Here is a 26,665-nt window from a genome sequence, read left to right as displayed (position 1 = left end):
AAGAACTTAAAAACAAGATCTACTTGACGACTACATGTAAATTAAGCAAACGTTTTTCAATAATCACGTCACAATTGTGCACCTACTTTCCATGAGTTTTAAGCTGTATATATCACTACTATGAAGAAAAACAATATGAATCATAAATATGTGACTGTTTCCCCCATACTCTAAATAAAGGAACATTTAATTAGGAGTCATACCCATGATGGTTTTCACCAAAACTTATTCAGAACTGATTACATCCCATTCGTAACCACTGAGATTTATTCTGAGTTTTGTGTTCCAAATCACTGTGTTTTCTTTATATATATATATATATATATATATATATATATATATATATATATATAGCATTTTTCTTGATCTGGACACTGCAGTACAAGGTATTTGAAAGTAGTAAATATAAGTAATCGTACCACCAGACTCATGAAACATTACATTTTAATCATCCATATCCATCATATTCATGAACACCAACATTGATATTCAACGTAATTATTCAGTTTTTCATTTTCAATGTCATATTTCATTTACGTCTTTACGGTCACCATAACTGCAACAACGTGTTGTAATTGATTTGCTTATCAGCTTGCTATTTAGTAACAGTGCAGTTGGATAATTCTAAAAAAATTTAATAGAACCACTATTTACAGATATTAACAGTGGGCCATAGGCATAGTGATTGCAGGAACATTAATGTGAAGGATTGCCAGTTATATTTGAGTAAACTGGACAGCTATGGATGTTAATGGAGCACATCTCTATTAAGGGATACTATAAAAAAATATGGACTACATCACTGCAGTTGGTTGTTGAAATAATAAGCAGCTATCTTCAGGTATTGCGCACAAATCATGCAAATCCTGTTCATTTTACATTATACATTGCAAACGTGTCAATATATAGTTGTGGATTTTTCTGATATATTAAGAATGATTTTGCCCATATGAGTTAGCTTATATAAACTCTTTATTTATTATTTCACTGAGCGAAAGAAAGCAGCTAGCTCTCGTGTTAATGATCTGTGACCTGGATAAATGTGCCATGCTCTTCTACATTCTACACTAGAGTTGCACTTGCAACTACTGTCTTCCATGATGCATTAAAAGTCTTGCAAAACCATCAAAGAATTAATCCAGACGATTATTTTTTTAAACTGTCTTGTGTAGTTCTGTCCTCCCGGCAGGGTGGGTGGTCCTTTTGCTAAGGTGGGTTGTATGAATTTTCAGACGACGCCTCCCTGTGGCTGGAGGTTTCCTCATGAGTAAATAGTGATGACCTCCCGACCTCCCCCTCGCACCAGCAGCACCCGTTCCAGCCCCTCGGTTAAGACCTCCAGGAACTCCATGTCTGTTCTGGGGTCAGGGAAGCCGAACCAGCTGTATTATAATTTTGTCTTTCTTCAGGTCCTGAATGTCTGAATTGTCAATAATGTTCTCCAGATCTTCTCTCCAATCAGTATACCATCAACAGTGAACCTTTCCTGAGCTGCCGCTGCTTGCTTTCTATTCCCTTTACCTCATCCAAATGTTTTCTCCTTTGTTCAACCTTTTTTCTACTTGCCGCTTGTTTCTCTACTCTCCATCGATCACCATGCTGCTGCCCTTGTTTGTTTCCTGAGAAAATGATCCCTTCTTCACTAGCAAAGAAAGATATCAAAGTTTTCCTTCTTTTGGGAACGTATGTATTGATAAAAGTCAACTAATCAACCACTAATTGGACATAATTAAGCTAGCCAATCCCTACAGTATGTGGGTGCCATGTATCTAGCCAATTGCAATGCAGATATATGCAAACTAACCAATCTTTGTGAGCACAAAATTAAGCATGTAATGACAGAATTGACTGAATCCATCATAATGCATTTCCATTTTGCGCACTCCAGCCCATGCTGAGTGAATTGGCCCTCGATGCTTTTTTGTGGGAGAAAAGACGTGTCTCATCTACTTCAGTTTAAATGAATGAGCGACTGATTAGCTTGTGAAGGATACAGTTCTCATCTCCCTCTGAGTCCCGAGGTGGGCCGGGCATGTTCAGTAGCACCAGCCTAGCTTCATGGGATTTGCTGATGATGGCCTCGTTCAGCCTCACCGCCGTGTGCATGCGCCGCACATTGGAGTGATCCCTGCGACACACACCCAACCCTACAGCCATTTAGAGTGGGGCATGCAACATGGAGAAACAATGCCATGCAAACCAACTACACATGGTAGACTGTGAGACAGACCACAATAACTATTCTTGTAATGGTAACGGTTCTCATGAAGGCTTAGGGACAGAAGAGTTAAAAGCATACTATGCAGGATTTTTACCTTGAAAATATTCTAAAAAAAAAAAAGATCTACTCGTAAATCGAGAGCTTTGCCTTTTGGCTTGGCTCCTTCACGACCATTATCTGATACAATGCCCACATTACTGTGGCCGCTGCACCAACGCGGTGATCGATCTCCCGATCCTGTATATACTCGTGAATAAGATACTTGAACTCCTCCAAATGGGGCAGTTGCTCCCCCCTCTCTTGAAGGGAACAAAATCTTTTTCAGTGAGAGGACTATGGCCACAGGCTTGGTGGTGTTGATCCCATCCCATCCACATCAAGATCAGCTGCAAATCGTTCTAGTGTGCATCATAGGTTACAGTATGATGAGGCCAAAAGAACATCATCGATAAACAGCAGAGATGCCACCTCTATGACCCCCAACCAGACACAATCAAGATCTTGGCGACACCTTGAGATCCTGTCCATGAATACCTGGACCTGGAGGGGAGACAAAGGCAGAGCCTAACACCCACGTTGAATGAGCTTGACTTGATGCCAAGTGTAAACACAGCTCTCGCTCGGAGTGTACAGGGACTGAATTTTCAGTGAGTGCACCAGAAAAAGAACCTGTGTCCTGATAGGTTAGTCGGCTCCACAGAGTGTAGATAGTGGTCTAATATTTTCAACACAAAGATAGGGTATGAGATTATCAACTTGAAAGTGAGTGGCTTAGCTTTTTGGACCTACGGCTTGACGCTGATAAGTTTGCAGAAGCTCTCAGGCCCCTTGTTCCCGTTTCCCCTCTCTGTGCTGTGGTCATCCCTGGTCCATGTCATCTGCGTTATCTCCTCTGGTTGCTCCAACAGCTCCTTGTCTGTGTAGAGGCCTCCTAGGTGGACCATAGAGTGTCTGTCCTTGACAAGCTGAGCCTGAGAGAAACAGCATAACTGTTTATTAACCAGTCAGTTCCATGCTCTCCAAAGCTTAAGTTGTCATGAAAACACATCTTCATCCTGTCCTCTCTCGAAAAGGACTAGATATATTTTTGTCTAGTCCTTTGGGGAGTTCTGGATCCAAAGGTTTTCCATCCAATCTAAATGAGTATCCCTCATCAAGTATCCTCTTTCAAAGGAATTCGTTTTTGAACATTCATGTGAAGCTGGAACGTGATGTGTGACAGTTGGGGGGACGATGCCTCCATATACACATACCTCCCTGTCTCTCTCAGCACTGGAGAGCCTCATTTGCCTTAGCATTTGAGATCTCTGCTCCATCATTAAGGTTCTCTCGTATGTGTACGCTGAGATATCACTGTTGTGCTGAAACAGAATGGAGAGAATGATGATGATACATTTCCAGAGTGATTTGTAATCCCTGGTAGAGTAGTATAACGTTTAGGGAACTGGTCTTATAACTCATAACTAAGTTTATGGATTTAAACCACTTAATCTCTCTGTGGTATATAGAACATATTTTTTTGTTTTAGAACAAAGAATAATGACACCCATGAGATTCGTAGCTTAAAGCATTTCTAGTGTGAGCTTTAACCCTTGGTATGTATAATACAGTGAGCTCCATAATGTTTGGGGCAGACATATTTTTTCTTGATTTGACTCTGTACTCCACAGTTTTTGAGTTGTAATTCACTTGTGATTTAAGTGCACATTCTCAGGTTTTATTTAAGGGTATTTATATACTCTGGATTCACCATGCAGAAATTACAGCACTTTTTATATATACTCTGCCTATGTCAGGACACCGTGATGTTTGGGACATATTAATGTTATGTAAAATGAAAGTAGTTATGTTTAGCACTTTGTTGCATATCCTGTGCATGCAATGACTGCTTGATGTTTGACACAGACATCAACAGGTGCTGAGTATCTTTAGTGATGCAGGGATCACAGCAAACAAGCAACTTTGTAATGAGACCTCATCAGTGTGACAGCTTTCCAGCTGAAACCTCAACAGATTTTATTGCTAAAATGGTAACAAAAGAGGGACCTACTGCCACTTGTTGAGCCCAAATATACTTCAAAAACCATCACAGGTCAACTTGAATGTAGTGAAACAGCCAATTCTCTCAGTACCATTCCAAGTGCGACATTAATGTGAACCATCTGTGTGGACAGCACTAACTATACTGAGTCTTACGTGACTATAACTTGCCACTTCATTGAAGATTGGGCCATGTGTTAATCTGTGCATTGAGCGAAGCAGCATACAATCATTCTGGAAAAAAATGTAGAAATGCTTTTTTTTTTTTACTTTTTAAATGTTTTAATCTCATGATAAATCTCATGGTAAAAGGTTTTCAAATTTGGTTTCAAGCAGCAACTAGTTGACAGTCAGACGTGTGTCGTTTACATGCCCAATTTATTCAAGATGAAACCAAAATGTGTAAAAATACCATTTCATAAAAGGTGAGAATCTGCACTGTAACCACATGTCCATGGTTTGATTACAAATATAACATTGTGGAGTACCGAGCTAAATCAAGAAAAAAATGTCCCAAACATTATGGAGCTCAAGGTATGTATGTGATGTTTTTTACTGCATTTGTTCCTACCATTTCTACAACCTCCACCTCTGCCTCTATTCGCAAGTGGTAGAGGAACACAGCCAGGTCTTCTTTCATCTGAATGCTGTTGTCATCCATTTGGGCCACGGTGAAAATCCGCGTCTTGCACTTTCTCCAAACCTTCAAGCAAACGAGAAAATAAATATGTTGATGTGTCAGCTTTGAAGTGGCTGGTTTTAAAGTCGATTCTCACCTTGTGCTGTTTGAGAAGGAATGGCAGCAGCGTGAGCATGCCTCCATCATGGACTATCCACCACACGTCGATGTGTCCGTCATCAAAGCGCTCATCGTTGCCGGGGTAGAAGGACACGTTCTTGGGCACCATCAGAGCCAGGTGAGCAGCCGTCGTGCAACGAACCGTGTCTGTGGCGAAACGGGAAAGATGGCCAGCAGTAGAGAAAATACTTATGAAAACTGACACCAAAGGTTACTACAGCACCGTGTATCAAGACTAACCAAGTGTTCACTGTTGGCACCATTGGGTATTGCCATTATTGAACACATGGTACAATAAATTGCATTCATTTTAACCTGGCATTCTTCTTTGACTCTTACCACTGCACACATAGCGATTTTAAGGTTCTAACATACACATAGAGCTCAGGAACTCATCTGTACCAAATAATCACTTGCCTATACACTAGTGCCGTCGCAAGATACACAATTATCTTTGTAGGCTACACAAGACAGAGGCACGTTTGTCTCTACCAATATAGTGAGTGATCCATATAGAGGCACACTACTGGCAGAAAGAGGTTATAGCCCAGGGGTGCACAACAAGGGCCAATCCATTTCAGGATGTTGTGCGGACATTTGCCAACATTTATTCAATTAGCCCAATCATATCTTGATCTGACATGTATAAGCACCAGCTACAGCTGCAGACTGCAAGTGTATTCTAGAGATTGTACTGAGCTCAAGCACAGGAATGAAGCAGTGTAGTTTATAGAGCTGTAAGAAATGGTAATCGGTTGGAACAAAAACCAGCACACAGATCGGCCCTCCAGGGCCGGAGTTGTGCACCCCTGCTATAGCCCCTCAATTGAAGTCTCCCTCTATGTGTAACAGTTAGCACAGAGGAAAGGTTAAACATTATATTTGAGTCAGATAACCAGGGTATCAGTAAATTAAGCCTGTTCCAGTAGCACCAGGTAAGTCTACTACATTCCTTCCCCACTCAGATACTTCTGCTGTTTTGGTGTGGATTCTAACAGAACCAGTTTACAGGAGAGGCTCTCAGAAGAAGAATATGTTCCAAATGCATGAGATGTATTGTATGTGTTTCTGCATTTGGTAGACTGGTTGCTTTATACTGTATAGGAACTCCCAGTAGAAATGGATGGGAATTTTGTGTTCAAAAAGCAGTAATTCACATTCACATCCAAAACATGGTCAATGACTGGGGTTAGAAACCTGGGATTCTTTTATCCTGTGTGAATGCTCCACTGCAATTATCCACATAAGGAGTAAAAATTATACTACAGGACCTTCTTGGGTAAAATGTATCCTGTGTGTTTAAGGAATTGAATAAGGAGTTGAATAAGGTGAGTTGAATGACTTACATTTCTAAAATGTTATTTTCAGCAGTTATGTACCCTTTCACTCTTTATACTACCTCAGAACTCAGCTAGCCAATGAATCAGTCAGTCAATCAATCAACCAATCAACCAACCAATTAATCTATTGAAAGTGTTTTAAAAAATCTTTGTCTGGGAAAGCCTTAGAAGCAGTGTATTTTTTTGAAAGAATGATCGGGAAGGCCCGAAAAAAAGCACCATCGGTACCCAGACTGTTGACAGAGACTAACCCACCAGTGAACCCTGTCTAGACCACAATGGGTCATGGCTTACTGATGAAGGTCTTCCAGGCTTGGTAGTCCTCACTCTGCCTCCAGCCATATGGCCAGCCCATCACCACCGTGTTGGGCTTCATTCCACCTAGGCCACATGACTGGATCAGCTGGGCAATGCCTTCTCGCACCTTAGCTGAGACAACTACCTGGCAGAACCCCTTCACTTTCTCAGTCTCCATTATATCCTTGATTGTCTGGTGGAGGAAAGCAGACCACTTTAATTCAACGCAGCATGTAATTTAGGATGTTTTTCTTCTCAGCAGAACCATCATTTAAATTAAAATAAATTTTCCTACTCAAAGGATTGAGATGTTCATGAATGTACAGGTTTACTCAGAAAAGGACAGAAGGGTTTTTTAGGACATAAAGCTGAGTCTGTGCACAGACATTTGTGTGCATGCATTGATAAATGGTGCCTCGGAATTCATTACGACAACAAAAAGAGATATTGCATTGTTTAGTTTGAGTAGAACATGGTTGTAACTACCTGTACAGAAGCCTGGCTTTCCCCATAACTGTCCAGGAAGTTGCCCTGGATGACTGAGCCCACAATGGTCAGGCCCTTCCCTGCCTTCAGCTGGGAGGCAAATGTGAGCAGGCGGGGGTATTTCACACGGAGGTCCCCATCCAGTTTCAGCAGCAGCAGTAACTGTGGTCTGAAGATCATACAGCAGGAATGTATAAGTAGCAGCACTGCCATAACTTCATACATTACTGCTATGATTATTGGTGCGGATTGTTGAGACTTCCTTTCAAACATCCCTGACATTCCTGATATCGTGCCTAAGCCTGCCATTTTACCATCAGAACTGGTGTTCAAATCGTGCAGATCTGGGTGAAATACCTATTTGTTGTGGATTCAAATACGTTTCTGTGCTTTACTGATCTTCCCTGGTGTAATTGAGCCTGCCAATATGACCAGAAGGCAGGGTTTCACCTATAGCATAGAGAAACATTTTATATCTACATCTTACCTTCCCATGGATGATGTGTCAGGTGCAGTGCTTACCTCCAGTTCTTAGTGTGGGGCAGTCCCCCCTCCAATCGGAGAAGTGCGTAGCGGGCAGCACGCAAAGACAAGCCCCGGATTCCATCCCCCCATTCCTTCTCCGCTCTACCAAAGAGACACACCAACACTCATGGATTCAGACTGGGAGATCATCTGGGATTTAGAGACTGAAGTGTGTTAACCCTTACCCCTGGTACTCGATGTACTTGTAGATCATGCCGGCGATGCCCATGGTCACGATGGCATAGTACCAGGAGGACATGAACATTAGTGCCAGACACATGCTCATGCCCACAAAGGATAAAGACCTAATAGTGAGGCACAAAGCTAATGTCAGGTACAGGTACAGGGTAACATCACACACAGGTAGCAGACTAACATGCATATGCACAATGCGTGTATGTGTAGTGTACCAGGAAATGGTATTATATGGTATTACAATATATTATAATGATATCACTGCATGAAAATGTGCATTGACGGGAAGGACACAAATCCAAAAACGGACACATTCTGTGCCATGTCCGGCATGTGTCAGTGTCAGAATGCACAGTTCAGTGTTGGAAACGGACATAATTTCATACACGGAGATGTTCTTGTTCAGACACTTGGCACAAATATACCAGGCATGGCATATCTACGGACACCATGTGAAATTTCAGTGTGGGCAGAGTCCGTGAATTAATTGGGAATATACATGGCCAAAAGTATGTGGACACCTGTCACCCAATATCTAATCCAAAATTATGGATATTAAACTCTTGTTCAGAGAGTTGGTCTACCGTTTTCTGCTGCAACAACCTCCACTCTTCTGGGAAGGCTTTATACTAGATGTTGGAGCATAGCAGCAGGGATTTGCTTCCATTCAGCCAGAAGAGCATTTGTGAGGCCAGACACTGATTGGACGATTAGGCCTGGCTCACAGTTGGCTTTCCAATTGAAGGTATTGGATGGGGATGAGGTCATGACTCTGTGCAGGCCAGTCATGTTCTTCCACGCCATTCTTGACAAAACCATTTATATATCGACCTTGCTGTGTGCCCGGGGACATTGTTATGCTGAAACAGGAAAGGGCCTTCCCCAAACTGTTGCGGAACCACATAATCGTCTAGAATGTGATTGTCAAGTCAAGTCAAGTCAAAGTTTATTTATATAGCAGATTCACAACAACCACAGTTGACCAAAGTGCTTGCACAGATTTAAAATACCAAAAATGAATATAAAAGTAATAAAAATAAGAATAAAAGGAAACAATAAACATGGTAATAAAATAATTATATAGAAGATAAAAACAAGGTGACAAGCTCAACTTGAATTGAATGCTAACAAGAAGAGGTGTTCAGCAGCGACTTAAAAGATTCTAGGGTCTGAGCAGTTCTTATATGAAAAGGTAGGCTGTTCCAGAGATTCGGGGCAGCTACCGCAAAGGCTCGGTCGCCTCTATTTTTGTGTCTGGATCTCGGAACAACCAAGAGCATCTGGTTGGCCGACCTTAGTGCTCTAACTGGAGTATGATGCTGCAAAAGTTCTGCTGTAGCATTAATATTTGCTTTGACTGGAACTAAGGGGCCTATCTCAAACCATGATAAATAGCCCCAGACCAAGGGGTGTCCAGATACTTTTGGTCATATAGTGTACACATGTTGACACAGGCAAACTACTGCTCACACCCACGACACACCCCAAATTTCACTGAAATTTAAAGGTTGGATATTTTCCTGAAACTCAGTTTTTCATGCAGTGAAGAGTATTATATAGCACATGCTTTCTTCTGACTTTTACAGGTACTGTGTACAAATATACATTGTTAAATCAAAATGTTGGGCAGCCACACAATATTTAAGACCAGACCACTCCCATTTCTTGTTGTTGGTCACTAAAACCAGTGTGTGTCTGTGCAATTCTCATCTAACATGACACAAGTCACACTAACACACAGGCTATCACAAACAGGATTCCAACTGGCATGATCTGCCTCTGTTTTGTAATCACAGGTTACCAGTATACATTGTGCATGTAATTTCCTTAATTTCCGAAATGCTCTTCATCCTGTTCTGCTCAATGTTTATTTAAATAGTTTTGGTTATGAAAAGTTTGTGTGACAAAAAAAGCTAAGCACTCTATACAAGCTATGCTGACAAGAAAAGGCCAACAAGATACCACTACAAAGATTGGTTTGTCAGAAGAATTGAGCCGCGTTTCCACCAAAATTACCCGGAACTTTCAGTCCCAGGAACTACTTTACCAGGAACTAAAAGGTTCCTTCAGCCAATGGTTGTCTGCGTTTCCACCGGGGTCTAAAGTACCGCGAAGATTAGGCAAATTAGCCCACTGACGTATGAAAAAGTTGTTGTCGGTCCATCTGTCATATGATTTCTTCTGTAACCCCATACTACCACCGAAGTAGCCTACATTACTTTCTAATAACCGGGACAGCCCGGAGGGGTTTATTCCACTTATATACAACGGGTTACCAAAAATGACTATATATGGTTACTTTTGTATTTATTGATTTTCATATATCCTCTCAAACACATTCATTATGTTTTTATGCGAACATTCGCTTTCATGTCTTGACATCCGAAGCGACAGAATGCATTCACATTTATATGTATAGCTGGCAACAACAGCAGAAAACATGCACACGTTGTAAACAATTTGCTGTTTGATTACTTTCTCGTCGTCAATTCCATATAGGCTAATCGCAAAATGACAAGAATAGAACGAAAACTCGGACTTGCGTGAAAATGTAAATTAGTAGTGGTACAGCCACCGTTTGCTTTCCTTCGAAGTTACTGCTAGCCGAGCAGCGAAGTGTGCCCTCCAGATGCGAACCATGCACCATAAATAAGTCCATAGTCTTCCTGGTCTTTTCGTGGAATTGAAGAATGGCAGTAAAATGGAGTAAAATTACGGCAGTCTGAAAAAGCTAAAGGGACGGTTACTAGAATTAACCTTTTATTTTACCCTGACAAAAAGTGCGGAAGGTGATTTCCAGTGTGCTTTTACTGTATCACCAATGTTAATTACGCAGAACTACCGCATACCTCACGTAACTGTATCAAACGTTTTGAGTCAATTACAACGGGCTAACAAAGAAAATCCGGAAGAAAATATTCAGCAACCGAATTAATCCGTTTGAATGTTTTAGTACGTAATATGCTGTCCCAGCACGAATGCTTAGCATTTTATAAAATGAATACTAAAGCAAGAAAAGAGCAGAAGAGCACACGTTATAATTCCAAGACGTTGGCAGGCTATAACCAAAAGTAGGCTACTGTGCCGCATAACATACAAGTTTGATTTGAAGTTATTATGAAAATAAATTGGTTTGTGCCTGCTTATTTTTAAACATGGCGCCTGAAAACAAAAAACACAAATGCTACGAGTACTCGACCAATCAGAAATGTTCAGCGCTGCAAGCTCCACCCAAAAGGTTCCTGTACTTTCGGAAAGTACTACCCCCCGAGCAGGAACGTTTTGGCGGGTAAAACAAAGCCCCCAGAACTAAATTTAGACCCTAGTTCCTGCGGTGGAAATGCACTGAGTTCCTCAAAAGGTTCCTAGTTCCGGGGTATAGTTCCTGCGGTGGAAACGCGGCTTTGTATTACCCAAGACCTGAGAGGCCTTAAGCCGGCCTTTGTCAATATGAGGTTAGATAACGTTCCCTGAGCTGGGAGTCTGCAGACGGCGCTTCGTTCAGCTGGAGTGCATTCCTGCCGTCTCACCAGTGGTAGTATTTAAACCTGGGCCTCCAGCTGGGAGTGCAGAGGAGAGTTTGCAGGGCGCAGGCCAGGTTTACAAACAGGTAGCACATGAGGAAGAACCTGGGAGGAGAACGCATGCACGCATGTACGCATCCATGGATTCACACATTCACAAAGGCATGCATGTGCGTACGGACATACACACATATAATGAGGATGAAGCATATTTTAAAAGATAAATTGGATTTAGCATGGTCATATGTGTAGCCTGCTGTTATCCTTCAACACTTTGCAAAATATTACTATTTTTCAAAGTGTTAGAACATAGCTAATTAAATCTGGCTACTTACTCCACAGTTCAAAAGGATTACATCTGTTCTTAAATGTATATACTGAATAACTGCAACCAAATTAATTACTTGGAACAAGCAAGTAATCACTAAGGAACCTGGAGAAGCATCAGCATTAAATATATGTTTTCACATATCATTGCCGATGTAAAATGAGTGCATTAAATGCATTGCGAGGCATGGGTGCTTACATGGAGAGAATGGGGGCCACTTTGTCCAGTGAAGCGATCAGGATGCCCAGCTCTGCAATCATTGTGGTCAGCAGCAGTGCCCATGTTGGCTCTCCACTGGCTTTGCCTTGCCTAAAAACCTGCAACAGGAAATAAAGAAAAGCACAACTAATATAAGCTATACTGATAGAGATCTGCTATGATATATGGGGTAAAAAAAATATTTGAATTAGCACGACTCAATCTTTCAACTCCTAAGATTGATTCAAAAAAGAGGCTTTTATGAAGATTAGTTTTTTTTTTGTTGAAATATTCATGTGAATGTTGTTTTTGGTCCATCGCGGTGCACACATTCATTTTAACAACAGGTACATAATAAAAACTAAAAGGTTGTTAAAGTACACGTTGCCTCATTGTCAGTCTTCTCATTACAGGTGGGTGTAAGAAAAAGAATGGAATACTGTACTCCTGGGACCACAGTTTAGTATAAGAACAGTCATAAAATATTAAAAACAGAAAAAATACGGGAATTTAAGTGATAAAAAATGAAAAAAACACACTGAACAATAAATGTAAAATACGCATTTTCCTGCCTGTGGGATTTATAAATCAAATCAGAACAGAAAGAAGTTTAGTGTAAATATTGACTGGGGATTTGCATGTGGTCATTGTAAATACCGCCACTTTCTATTTCTGTGTTTATTTCTCAAACGGATTATTAAAGACTTTGAATTTTGAAAGGGACATCTTTACGTGTAAAACGAATGGTAAGATTGTATGTTTATTCGATATTTAGTCACAGATATTGATAGTAGAATGCTTTGGTATAATTCCACTAAAATTCCTCATTAATTTAATTAATTAAATGGTAATGAGGCACATTCTATCTATAGTTCCATGCTACTGGAAGTCTGAAATTCAGTTTCAGCTCACAAATAATGAATTATTGCTGTAAAACAATTTAGGAGGAATTTCTTAAACCAAATTCTTAAGAGCAGAATGTTTTCACATCAGTGGGAATGGTAAAACACGGGGGGAGAACATTGGTGCAGAAGACAGAGGATTTGCACCCTAAGGAAAGGCATGATGTCATCCTTGGCGATGGCCTGCAGGAGGCGGGGTGCCCCTGTTAGCGACTGTAGCCCTCCTCCCACTGCGGAGAGGAAGGATCCGATGACGATGACCCAGTGTGACGGCCAGGCGAGGGTCCCCAACACCATGGTCTTGCTCACTGCCTCTCCAAACCTGCAGGGTGCAGCATCATGAGAATCTGTGTGCTCATGAACATTTGCTCACCCTCTAAAATTGGCGCAGCTGTTATTATCACAGTGAAGAATTAGGACCCAGGCAAACAGGGGAAACGGAGGTACATAAAACAAAGAAGTAGTTTACAGTTTACAGAAACCAGGAACTCTGCAAACAAAAACAAAAGAACACGACATAACACTAAGAATAAAGCTAGACACAGAGTAGCTAGCAGTTGGTGGTAACGTGCAAACAAAAGACTTAAGACCAAGCAAAGACAGTCAGAGAACAAGGAACTTAAATATATCGGGAAACAGGTAATCAATAAATGTGGTGAAGCAGATCAAAAGATGAGCCTGTTTAAATGAAAATCAGACACTAGGACTGGGGAAATGGCAGCATCTGGTGGTCAGGAACAGGAACTATGGCAGTTCTCTGATAGTTAACCATTCATTCTGAAGATTGTCAACACAAAAAAAGAAACATTTTGTTATTCAACAGCACTTTCCCCCTATTTTCTTTACTCCCACAATTTTGAATGCCAAACTGTAATTGTTAGTCCATATCAGTTTCAAATTGACATATATTACATTATTGAGTAACTAATAAAAGTTAAGGTTTGTTGCCCAAAGGGTTGCAGATTTACTCAAAGTGGGTGAATTGCTGATGCTGGATTGATTCAATAAATATATAAATATCCTGGAGTAAAAGGGGTCTAAAAATTTAAGCTAGATAAGGATGTCTACTAAATAAATAAGTAGTAAAATTTCCAGAGGATTCTGTCCTTGTGATACACCTGACTGGATGGATGCTCTGTCGGAGTAATAAAAAGAACCACTCACTTGTCTCTCAAAACTACCCCCTCAATGCAAGCCCCAAACAGCACCACTGAACTGAAATCTGGAGAAAGTTGTCAAAGATCAACATGTCACTTAAAAATCATGGAAACAATGCAAAATATATTGCGGTCTGAGTTATATGCACCTGGAAAATGAACTAAATGGTTTTTACATTCATATGATATATTCATATATTTTAATCATATTAAATGGCATTTAAAATGGATGTGAAAAGGATACAGACTAAAGATGTTGTGGTTACAGCTAAGATTGTCCCCAAAGGGATTGACTTCTGGGCATCTTTGAGATCTCCGGATCTGTTTGAGCCAGCCATGATCCCTAAGGAAAAGGAAAAGCTTGCTTGTGGAAAGCCATCAGTCACAACTAATTGGCCTTAATTTCCTTGTTCCATTACAGTGCAGTGAGGGAGGGCTATATCTTCAACACCAAAGGCTGATTTTCGCAGAGGTTTTAAAAAGAATTATATTAAATCAGAGCCAATGTTTCCTTCATACCAAACCCTCCCAGCCACCATTGTGACATCCACCAAGCTTCAGGTGCTTGCATTACACAAAACAGGTATAATAAAAAATGCAAAATAGCCTGTCATAAGACATGGCTGTGATTTAACATTAGTACAAAAAGTGTTTTTGCTTTCATTGTGAAGGCAAAAAGAACACATCTCACCTGCAACTGCAGGGAAGAAGATCCCAACGAGGACTGTGAAGGAGGTGGTCATATCAGCCGATACGTACATGAGGAAGTTCTCTGCAGAGCCATGGACATCCAGAGAGGGTAAGCTAGCCTTCTCCAGGATTCTGTCTTTCCCCTGGTGGGCACTCCACATGTTCTCTTCCTCACAGTGTAAGAGTCACATTAATGACACATAAAGATGCAGACCCAGGTTATTCAATTTTTGGTAGATAATGCAAAAAAAAAAAAAAAAAAAAAAGAATGGCTTTGTCTCAAAAATGCCTTTTACCATAAATGTTTTGGTTTTTCACAAAACAGCAAACCACATTGCATTGCAATTATTTAAAATTTCTCAGAGCAAAACAATAAACAATGTTGTTTGTTCTCAACATAGGCCCAGGAAAAGGACACTTCTCTGGTTTATGGGAATAATTCCAGCAGGAAAGGTATGGGCAAATCTCACCTCTGATAACTCCACTGGCCAGCCCTGGGATTCCCTGGATTTCAGTCACATTGTTCTTTGTGAAGTACTCATCACATTCACTCATATTTTCATAGCCACAGAAATTCTCCCAGAGCTTGCTGGGAATGGTGGTGTTGCCCACAAACACTGTTTTTCCGCAGGTGTCAAATAACCCTCGAACTAAGGTCCTGTTGCCCAACATACATACCCTAAAGAGGGGATATTATAAGCATGAACACCCGTGGCCTCCACACTTGAAATTATGTAACACGCAATGTGATATCTTTCAAACAGTTATATACACTGCCTGGCCAAAAAAAAAGTTGCCATTTGGATTTTTTTGGACAGTGCCCACTGTACAAGCCTCTTGAGGCAGTGTTATGATCTGAGGTTGCTTCAATGGGTCAGGTCTAGGCTCAGCAACGTTATGCGGCAATAAAATGAAGTCAGCTGAGTACCTGAATGTACTGAATAACCAGGTTAGCCCATCAATGGATTTTTTCCCCCCTGACGGCATATTCCAGGACGACAATCGGGCTCAAATTGTGAAAGAGTAGTTCTGGGAGCACGAGGAATCATTTTCACACGTGAATTGGCCACCGCAGAGTCCTGACCTTAACCCCATTGAAAGTCTTTGGGATGTGCTGGAGAAGACTTTACGAAGTAGTTTGACTCTCCCGTTGTCAATACAAGATAATGCAATTTTGGACGGAAATAAATGTTGTGACCGTGCATAAGGTTGTTGAAACAATGCCACGACGAATGCGTGCTGTAATCAAAGCTAAAGGCGGTCCAACAAAATATTAGAGTGTGCAACTTTTTTTTTGGCCAGGCAGTGTATTCAGTCAAAGGTAGAAAACATAAAAAATGTTGAAAGCAGTTGCATAATCCTAATATCCCACACAGTAAGATTTTTAACATTAATTCTACCTCAAGAGTCACTACGAGTCCAATAATGTAGTTTATGAGAATTGGTGTTGATTTAACACATCATTTTACTATAAATTAACATTATGAATAATGATCACTTTATTTCTTCTCAATGATAAAAAATTGATGCATTAAAAAAACATAGTAATTATAAAATTAGTAATAACACTAATTGTCATTAGAGAATCTCTCTCCTTTTACAGAGGTTAAGTTCACACACAAAGGGAATTATAATCCATAAATTTGTTTCACTAATGTCCAATACACGCCATTCATGAAATGGCCACTTACATCAATTTTGGGGGGTCAAAGATGGAATTCACAGTTCCTATGAACACTGACACAATCGATATAGTGACACAAGCCAAGAAAAAGGAAGCAAACTTGTTGACATATTTGATGCCCACAAAGACTACAGATCCCATGAGACAGAGGAAGAGTGTGCCATAGACCCTCATGTCATTAAGCATGGCACCATGCCCTCCATGTACACCAGAGGGGTCGAATATGGCTGCCTGTGGGATAATGTATTTCTGCAGACAAGAAACAAAATACAGACAGAAACTGGTAATTTTAATGGAGAGTGGCAGTCTAACATGCATTTTAAGGCTAATAAATCCACAACTAAATACTGTGAGCAAATCAGCAAACAACTGTCTCAGATACCATAGAAGTAAAAGGGCTGATCTTCATAGTGAAGATGTTAATGACACATGGAACTTTTAAGCAGAGCTCACCAGTAAGATTTCAATGGCACCTAGAATGTGGATGGCTCCAGCAAAGGTTGTCCCCAGATAGAAACACAGCCCCACGGCACCCCCAAACTCTGGGCCCAGAGAGCGCGAGATCATGAAGTATGCTCCTCCAGCTAGAAAACAAAACATGACAATGAGCTGAGCAACTGAAAACAAAGGGACTCAAAACTGGTCTTGTAGTCTTGTAAGCCACGGGAGAACTTGAGTGCACTGAGCATCAGCATAGCTACAGTAATCAACCAATCATAGATCGACCTAGACTTGTGTCATCAATTAGGAGAATGAGGCTTTCTCACTTATAAACCTAAGCTTATAAACAGGGTAAACGAACTACATCTTAATACCTTTTACTACACATAATGTAAACTAAATACACACTTTGTTGACCTGTTTCTTTAGACTGGTCAGTACAGGTATACAATTAGGAAGCAGCATGTTCTCATTTATAATATCACATGATATGATTATTTTTATGTCTGCACAGCCATATGTCATACAAGGACATGCAAACTCCATACCTGGGACAACTCCATTTGTGGCAATGGCACTCATAGATATTGTGGTTAGCATCGTCTGCAAACAGAGCAATAGAACCATCAAGTGTGACCATATCTGATGCAATCTGATATAGCTGTGTTTTCCCTTTGACTATAACATGATGATTCTACTGAGCCTTTTGGTATGACTCATTTTACTCAGATTTGCATAGTTAAAAATCATTCAATGTTTCATTTAAAGGCTAAATATGCTAAATAAGTGCACTTTGCTTCACCAAATGCCAAATATTATTTTATTATATACAGTATAATGTACTTATTGTCACAATCATTTAGCATATGCTCTTAATCAGAGGGCCAGATAAAGTGGAGAACATGAGTGCTTGTCTCAGGAATACAAAATATCACAAAGAAGCCTCAAAAGGCCTATTTATAATCAATAAGTGTGAACTTAGCCAAACAAGCCATCAATTAGCATTGTAAACAGAAGTAAATACCACTATACAGCTGACCCATCTTTAAACAGCTATACCTATGACACAATCCTAAAGACAATCCAGAAGGAAAGAAGCAGGGTGACAATGCAAAACTGAAAAGTAAAACCGAGGTTTCATTTTTTTCTGCAATGAACAAAATGAGCTCACCAAACTCTTTGTGAAGAAACACTGGAACACACACATTTTATAGTGAGTAAAGAACACAATAATGTTGCATTAAAAGATAAAACTGATTGAATCAAGGCCTCCAATCTCCCTCATAATAAGCAGTGTACTGTGTCACCAAAAGTGTCTCATACCATATTTTCTTTGATCTGAGGGGAATATGAAAATTGCATGTGTCATTCGACACTACTGTTGCGTATTTAAGTGGCAGGCATTCTAACCTCTTCAAGGATTTAAAATAATGAGTAGATTGGTGTGATGTTATTCAAAGTGGGTCTATTGTTAATAATGAAAAAGCAGTTCAGGAATAATGAAAGTGGTTACATTTTTTTTAATGCCTAATCGTGCCTTTCGCAAATTTCCCCGCCATCATCATTTTCTAATTCCAATTCAATCCAATAGCTACTTCTGTTCCATCACTGTACACCTTACTATCCAGGATAGTACAATGTTTTTCCTTTTTCAGTGGTAAAATTTTAGCTTAGGAATCATAATGTTGCTTGTATTGGTACCACAGACAAAATGTTGGTGTAATGACAATACTGTGACACACACAGTGTTGTGGTGCAAGAAATCTTACACAGGAGCAGCATATCAGTAGAATGAGGAAGGACTGCATCACACCAGCGTTGCCCACGATCCACGTGAGCCGCAGGAAGAAGATGATGCCGAAGATGTTCTGCAGGCAGGGCAGGTAGACACCCATCAGGGTGCTCATACCGGTGGACTGGGGACACACAGGGAAATGGGTAGAGCTGAATGTCAGTGTGTCCCTGTTGGGGTACTGGGGGGAAACATGCAGAGGAACCGGTACAGCAGACACCTGACAATTACATCACACTGCCACCGGGGGCAGGATATGGACAATGCACTGAGGCAGGAACCGTGTCCCTCAGGCCAAATTGTTTTCTGCCTGTGAAAATGGTCACTTAGGGACATGTGATCGTAAACTAATATCTTTCTTTCGGTCTTAGTTTAAGACAGAGACTGAATGATCTGGAAACCAAGCAGAGTTTTAATTAAGCTGTCTTTTAAAAATGTATTTACAATTTTTACTGAGGTCCCTGTAAATCTGCATGGACGCATTGCAGGGAACCGGTGTCTACGTCCAGAGAGAGAAGTCACCACAGCATACCACCAAATTAGAGACTGGATGAGATCCACCTGCCACTAACATTGCCAAGAACAGAGCCCTGTTTGGAATACCACCAACAGTCCTTTGCCAGGCAGGAATACTGTTATCAAGATAATTATATCTTAATTAATCTGTGATGATTTTGCAACTACACCAGATTGCAGTCATCAGCAGGGCCATGTCAATCCAGCCAACCAGTCATTGCTGTCTGTCATGTTGGTATCAATTGCAATCCAAGTGTAGTTTGGCCTTCAGGAGACAGAAAACCACAATAGTTCAGTTTTCTTGAATAAATGTTTTTCTTCTTCATCGAGGGCCAGATTGAGTCTATACACCTTTGCATAGTAGCTGAGAAACACAAAGACTTTGTCACTCTGGTAAACACACCCTTGTTGTGTTCTTCCAGCACCATTTTCCATTCTCTTCTTCCTCGTGCTCCATGTCTCCCTGTGTGATGCTGGTGTAGCTGACCAACCGACCGAGGAATGAGGAAACTTTGGGCCGAACATCCAGCTCCTCCTAGAGGATGAGACGAGCACAGCATCCTTTCAAATGAGGAACTAGTGACTGTGAATTGTGAATGCTTAACTAATTTTAAAGCCAAGATTAACCTCAAACAAAGCCAAGTTCCTCTCGTAGAAGTCATTCCTCTTTGTTGCATTGGTATTACTGAAGAAAGGACTGTCTTCTTTATGGTTTCCATGACCTAGTGGGAGAGGGAAACAGGCATTGAGAGAGACGTTTGTTTTCAGTCAGGAGAAATTAGGCCCCAAACATACCCTTCGTAAGTATGCAAAAACAAATGACGACACTGGGCTGACGCTCTGCAAATGCACAGCCAAGTTGTACATACTCAACGTGTGTTCTTTGTCCCTGCGGAGGTAATAAAAAATAAGTACTCAAGGGGGCGATCGAGGACAGTTGCGGAAGAAAACACTAATCAAAGAAGGTAGCTTTATCCTGTTGCTGCCTGCTATAGAGCTCTTCGCTGCGACACTTGACATTGCAGCTCATGCTAGCGTTTCGTCAATAATTTCAGGTGGCACGTTTTCGAATGCAACAACGCATGAAATCGACTTTGCATACCTTGAAGCATACGTGTTTGAGTTCTCACATAAAGAAAATCTAAGAACCTTATGGATGGGAAATTAACAAATTTGCATAATGACTTGCATGATGAGGAACTATTATTTAGTATTCAAATTCAAAAAAATGAATCATTTGAGGAATCTCCCCTTCCCTGGTGGAGAACAAAGGATGTTTACAAAAAGCATGTTTGATTGCACAGTGCCAATTCCAGAATAACTTGGGACAAAGTAATATAAGATACATGACCTTGTTCTTTAGAATGACCACAATCTGTACTGGTATCTTTCAACAAATGCTCATTTACAAGGGTAGCAACCCTTTTTAAGCCAAGCAATGGAATGTAAAAAAGTTTTTTTTATTTTTTTATTTAGACATGTCAGCTTCAGTACTAGGAAAGTTGGATAAGTATACAATACTACCAAATATTAGATTCCGTAGGCAGATAACCTGGGAGCACGCACCGCAGCTACATTTGGAGTAACTGTGATTTGTGTAACCGTTTCATCACAGGTGACATTACTGATGAGTGGCTTATAGATGTCAGTGGGTAGGTTTAATTTGGATATTACGAATAGCAAACTGCCTAAAGTTACTGTAAAGTGTAGACTATATTAGTTCAAATAAAATAAATCATTAAAACGACATTTTTATATTACAATGTAGGCCTATAATTCAAATTTAACCTGACTGCAGGCTGAATTTTTCCACCCCTCGAAACCATGGCCTTTGACACCCATGGCCAGCCCATGTATAGCAGAGGAGCTCTAAAATGCTGTGCACAAACACAAAAGTATGACACAAAACTAAAATGAGGCCGGCAGATGAGAACGATAGCCGATTTACTTCATTAACGCGTTTGCTACATGTGTCCGTGGCTTGAAATTGTGATTTCTAAGTGAAATGCTTCAAAAAGAGCAGGAGATATGTATTGCATCTTGCAGCTCGCATGTCGCTATTTTTGTGAAACAAGCACCTGGGCTGCAGGCTTGCAATTGATTCAACCCTCAAATACTTTTGGTGAAAGGCAGATCCCACAAAAGGAGATTTCAGATGCTTTGAGTTGAATCCCTTTGTACATCAGGCTCTTCAGCTTAATAGACACTTGTTACAAGTGTTTGGAGGCAGAGTGCCCACACACAGTCTATCAGACTCAAACATCCCCCGGTCCAGAGTCCACTCCTTCATCTTCCCTGCTTCATTCAGAGAACAAGTCGTTTCTCAGGCTGAAAATTGACATAATATTTTTGGCATACGGACATGTTGTTACATCAGAGTTTTATCTGGAAAATGTTTTTCCCTCTTTCACCTCCCTGTAGCATCATATTTGTCCAACATCCATCCCTGACCTTGAAAATCTGCCTGTCCTTTGTAAAGCCCTCTCTACTCTAAACCTCCCCCAAACCCCCAGTGCTCTTTATCTTCAACCCTGCTAAGAAAAGGGGTGTATGCACATTTTTCAACCCTAAAAACACAAGTGAACCACATATTTTCTGACCAAAATTTATACTCCTTCACTATTAAACAGCAGAATGGCACTCAAAGCAAAGTGAGTGTACAACTGATGTGTGGGCATGCAGCTGAAGACTGTCAGTTTTAGGATTGCCTGTCCCCTACTTTCTTAGTGATATGCTTTTCTATGCCTGTCTTGCCAGTCAATCCACAGTCTTTGAGAATGCTCTTTCCCCACTTCTTTCATTTGACAGAAGTGGAGGAAATCTAGTTATATGCTTTGGTGTTTGTCAACGTTTCCTTGCTTTGCAGTGGTAGTTTTTCCGTTATAACTCATTTTGAACAAAAACGTCACTTAGAACCCCTTAATACTCACAATATAATTTCTCTGTCAAGAAAGATTCAGCGGTTTCTGTTGGCATTGCATCAGAATGATACCTCACATCAGAATTATTTTACTGTATGGCAAGATGAAGAGTCAATTCAAGTTCAAGGACAGGGCAGTCCCAAATAAAACAGATTGTCTTTATTCAGGAAATCATTCGCATGGATCGAACTAGCCTGGGGGGGGGGGGGGGGGATTTAATAATAAAAAACCACATTGCATGACAGTTGGTGGTGTTCCATGGTCCATAACTGCTACGTACCAAAGCATCACCCTCGCTGCCCTCAATTGCTACACCCACCCCCATCCTCCAATACAACAGTTAAAACACTCCCACCCCTAATGCAAGAGTTACAACAACTTTTAGAATAAAGATGGTGGTGTTTTCTAATCAAAACCACAGTGGGCAAACTGTTTTAAAACTTACCATCACAGCTGACAGTGTCATAATGTCCAGAATAGCCTTGCCCTGTGTCTCTGTAGTCCACACAATTGATCTCTTCAAGGCTGTCATAGCAGGACCGTGTGTTATCGTCCACTGGAACCACAGTGAAATGAGGCATGGCTTCACGAGTGAGTGTAGGTCTGCTAGCCGTAGCGACTGCTGAACTAGCGGTCTCAGCCACAACCAGCTCCACTTCTAACAACTATAACTTCAGTGCATTCCACTACAGTGTGACCACTTCAAAAAAAGACCATATTTACAGACTCCACCCATTTCCCAGCCGCACAGGTTTGAATGAACAGGGACTGCTTTGACCTTCCTCAACTGCTCTGTAAGATATTTTTGGCTGGACCGCAACAGCGGGGCCAGCCCTACAAACGCGAATGTCTGTGACTGACCGAGTGACTGAGTGATGAAGTTACACTATTGGTCGGCCGGATCAAGTGTGTTAGGTCCAGCCGTATACTAGGTTTTAACCTGGTCTTGTTTTCACATTCCACCTGACACTGCTCTGAATTTCTTTTCCCCGAAGGCGCAGTCAAAAAAAATAAATTGATAAAAATCGAATAGCGGAGATAACAATGGAGAGATACGTCAGTGTCTTCTGCTCTCCTTTGTTCTTTCTGCTATGTCACTTCTTTTTCAATAACAGTCATTGAGCAATGCTTGACCTGTTAAGCTCAATACGTAAAGGCAGGGGAACATAAAATGTCCTGATGTTCCTGAAGATTGACACCTAGGAAGGGATTAAATTGGACTCAATACTGCAAAAAAGGTATTGAGTGATATTTGCACATCACGTGTTTATTCTGCTCATACATGAAAGTAAATTTCAGGTAACTTCACCAGATGAAGAAGAGGGATACCTTTGCTTCATGGGAAATCATTTGGATTCCAGTGCAATTCTGCTCAATGACCGACTACAGCAGTGTGCAGTTCCTCTCTTGAACACACAGCAGTACCTCCTGAAAGCCAGAAAAGGAAAAACAAAACACGGTAGTTCCACATAATGATGGTGCCTTAGACAGCTAACTATAATCTATCTCTTGGGGGGGAGGGGTGATGTAGTTTTTGTGTTAGTCTCTCAGTCTTCGCTTGCATTGCACAATGATATCAGTTTTATGACTTGCTGAGCTGTGTGTGTTGCTATCTATTGAGCTACTTGCAAATGACTTTGTTAATCGTTAACTATTTGTTTTGTCAATGGATATGGAACTGATTCTGTTAATGGTTTTACTAATTGCTTTAATAAAGCAATTTGTTTTGTAAATAATTTTGTTAGTGGTTCTTCTAATTGCTTAGAAAAGGTTCACCTCTGGCTCAGACCAATTAGTTTGCAGGAGATTAACCAAGGAATTCAATAGACTGAGCTGGGGTTCTGAGCCAGGGGTAACACTACAGCTTCCAAAAAGTTCCAGTTTTGTTTCATCTGTCCATTGAACAATCTTCCAACTGCCCTCTGGCTCATTCAAGTGGTTTTTGGCAAACTTCAGTTGGGCAGAAATGTTCTTCTTGGAAAACACTGCTTTCCTTGTTAATATTCTTCCATGCACACCATTCTTGTTCAGAGGTATCTGTCTGACTGGGGATTGGTGGACCCCAGAATCTTTAGACATGTTTTTTTAACCCTGATTTTGTAGATGTGTCATGAAGAGTGGGCTCGGATGGTGACAAATTATGATACTTATGTAGGACAGGGCCACTCAAACACCTGATTGTCATCTCATTGATTGGAACACGTGGCACCTATTACCCCCTTAACTGAGCTGATTAACCTAGAGATTCATATTCTTTTTGTGCCAAAGAAAGTGAATTTGAGCAATAAAGAGTAAATAAGTAAAGTGTATCATTTTTGTGTTGTTTAATGAGGTTCATTTTCACTATTAATAAGACATAGCTGAAGTTTTTAATTCATTTCAGGTCAAATGTGTAGAAACTGTTACTATTATGCATTATTCATATAATCACTTTGGTTATTTCATTATCACAAAAATATGAATAATTGTCACCTTTTGTGAACATTGTAAAATTGTACACTAAAAAGTGAAAATAAAATTATTTTAAAATTATGTAGAAATATGAATACTAATGGAATCACAACTTTCTCATGCTATTGCAGGTATTACAACACCAAATATGTGTAGGCAAATCCACAGGCTGATTTCCAATGACAAATATTTCAAAGACACCGCAAACATCTGAACTTGGAATAACAGACTGAGAAGTCTGAAATAAATCACTAGAGGGCAGTATTTACTTACAGTACAGTAAGTAAAATCAGGAATCAAAAAAATATACTTACTGTATTTTGTGCTGACAAAATAATGACCAATGATTAAAGTTACAGGATCCTTGCAATATATCCTCATTAGCTATTCTTAAAGGACCTGCAATATAACTACATTCTGTAATGATTTAAAAAATATTTTAGAATAGAAAGTATGATGGTATTTGAAAAACTTCTTAATGCATGTGGAACAATTTTGAATTGTAATGTTCTTCTCATCTTTACTGCAAAATGTTAAGAACAATTGTGTCATTTACATTATATCAATCAGTTTAATTTTTTTCTCAATGACATTAGGCTTGAATTAATATTTCCTGAATGAGAGGTGTTATTATACTCATAAAAAATGAAATAAATGCAAGACAATTTTCTCTTGTAAGCTTTCCTAATGAAGACAGGCAAAAATAAAAATGGAGGTATTCTAACAGAAGAGGTTGTTAAATTGTTAATGTTAAATTCAGTATTGACACAGTGAACATGTAGATCATTATATTCACTGCAGTGATACCATAGCGATCTGATTTATCAGAAACATTAACAGTTGCATGAATATTGTAAAAGTTCTATGTTACCATTTATTTTGTTTCGAAAAAAAACCAAAAACTTTATTATTAATTTTTTTGCCATGTACCTGGAGGATCAGCAACAGTAACATGTACCTTCTAATCACAGATGTGCTACAATAGCTATAGTTGAATCTCAGTGGTTTTGCCTTCCTTATTTGTTCTATCTACAGAGAATATTTTTTACTGAGCACAGACAAATAAATGCTGATGTTGCAAACTGATTTTGTGAACGCATTAGGCGATCAGGAAATGTAAGCGTCTGCTTCATGGGAAAGGGGGTAGCGTCTCCAGCCAATTGACTGTATCGATTACAGATTTTGCTTCTGTTTGCTGCAAACGCACATACATGTGATTACGAATGATTACCACCGCTTTGCGGGGCTAGCATCTGCCCTACCCCATTATTTTTAACAATGGCAATGAGATTCATTGACTATGCATTGGCTCGGCTCTGCATGGGGTGGGGAACAGCCTTGTTAGTCTTCCTCTAAAGCCAGATTATTATTCTCCAATCACAGCTCAAATACAATCCCCGCAGCCTGCCTGGGGGGACTCCCCACTGTGATGGAACATTCTGTTTGCGAAGATATTGCTGAGGAATATTGTATTGCATTACATTCATTTAGCAGATGCTCTTATCCAGAGCGACAATATAGGAAAAACTGAAGCGAATTCACCTGTCTAACAGCAACATAGCAGTGTTTCTTATAGTTATACTGTCAAATAGTATTTATGTATTTTGAGTCTAATTGTTCTTTCCTATGCTTGGTTAGTTTAAAGGCATTTTTGAGGGGGCCCTGCAGTCACCTGTGATCAAACTAGGATCTGTGACCTCTGTCTTCTCCCTCCCCTCCCCCCCCACCCAAAAAAAAAAAAAAAAAAAACCCACCTGTGGGACAAACCAATCCACCAATCGATTCCTGGGGACATGCAAAGCAAATTTCATTTGATAGTTTTGAAACGCAAAAATATTTTGGGTGTCACTGGTTCATGTGACAAAGGTGTGAATCAGCATCTCAGAAATGCGACTGGCAGGCTCCTTGAGCGGTGATCTTGTCTGTGAAGCTTGCTGTGAGTTAGTATATACAGTATATGGTTAGTTTTGCCATGACAAGCTAGTTCCAAATGTGCATCAATTTAACTGCTTATTAAGTGTGACCTGATTTCTTGCATTCCTGCTGATGATGAATATCAGTTTGAGTAATGCAAAAACTCCCCTGCATCATTTGTTTCACAAATTGCCCTGTGGAGACTGCTCTCATCTCTACTGCTACTGTCCAACTGCCTATTTAT

The 26,665-nt window shown here is 40.2% G+C and overlaps 1 protein-coding gene across 1 annotated transcript; it reads right to left on the bottom strand.

The window, feature by feature from the left end:
* Window positions 1-354: 354 nt before the first annotated feature.
* Window positions 355-22,680, bottom strand: LOC118227990 (solute carrier family 12 member 4-like). The gene is made up of 24 exons (XM_035419143.1): window positions 22,502-22,680; window positions 19,763-19,857; window positions 19,539-19,670; window positions 18,597-18,743; window positions 17,376-17,430; window positions 16,840-16,970; window positions 16,394-16,635; window positions 15,173-15,381; window positions 14,704-14,868; window positions 14,257-14,355; window positions 14,020-14,077; window positions 13,003-13,177; window positions 11,954-12,072; window positions 11,434-11,532; window positions 7,894-8,013; window positions 7,706-7,810; window positions 7,184-7,352; window positions 6,695-6,890; window positions 5,038-5,207; window positions 4,833-4,964; window positions 3,475-3,582; window positions 3,011-3,192; window positions 1,995-2,128; window positions 355-1,353 (listed from the first exon to the last, which is right to left on the bottom strand). The coding sequence occupies exons 1-24, from the start codon at window positions 22,635-22,637 to the stop codon at window positions 1,262-1,264; spliced, it is 3,270 nt and encodes a 1,089-aa protein (XP_035275034.1). The 5' UTR covers window positions 22,638-22,680; the 3' UTR covers window positions 355-1,261.
* Window positions 22,681-26,665: the final 3,985 nt, after the last annotated feature.

Source organism: Anguilla anguilla, chromosome 5 (genome assembly GCF_013347855.1).
Source record: "Anguilla anguilla isolate fAngAng1 chromosome 5, fAngAng1.pri, whole genome shotgun sequence".
Taxonomy (NCBI): Eukaryota; Metazoa; Chordata; class Actinopteri; order Anguilliformes; family Anguillidae; genus Anguilla; species Anguilla anguilla.
This window is presented reverse-complemented; position numbering and strand designations above follow the sequence as displayed.

Coding starts and splice junctions, on each gene's coding strand:
- LOC118227990 (XM_035419143.1), bottom strand. CDS start 22,637: ATGCCTCATTTCACTGTGGTTCCAGTGGACGATAACACACGGTCCTGC. Junction 17,431..18,596: donor TACTGATATGCTGCTCCTGT/GTAAGATTTCTT, acceptor CTCTGTTTGCAG/ACGATGCTAACCACAATATC. Junction 14,356..14,703: donor CTTCTTCCCTGCAGTTGCAG/GTGAGATGTGTT, acceptor CCTTTTCCTTAG/GGATCATGGCTGGCTCAAAC.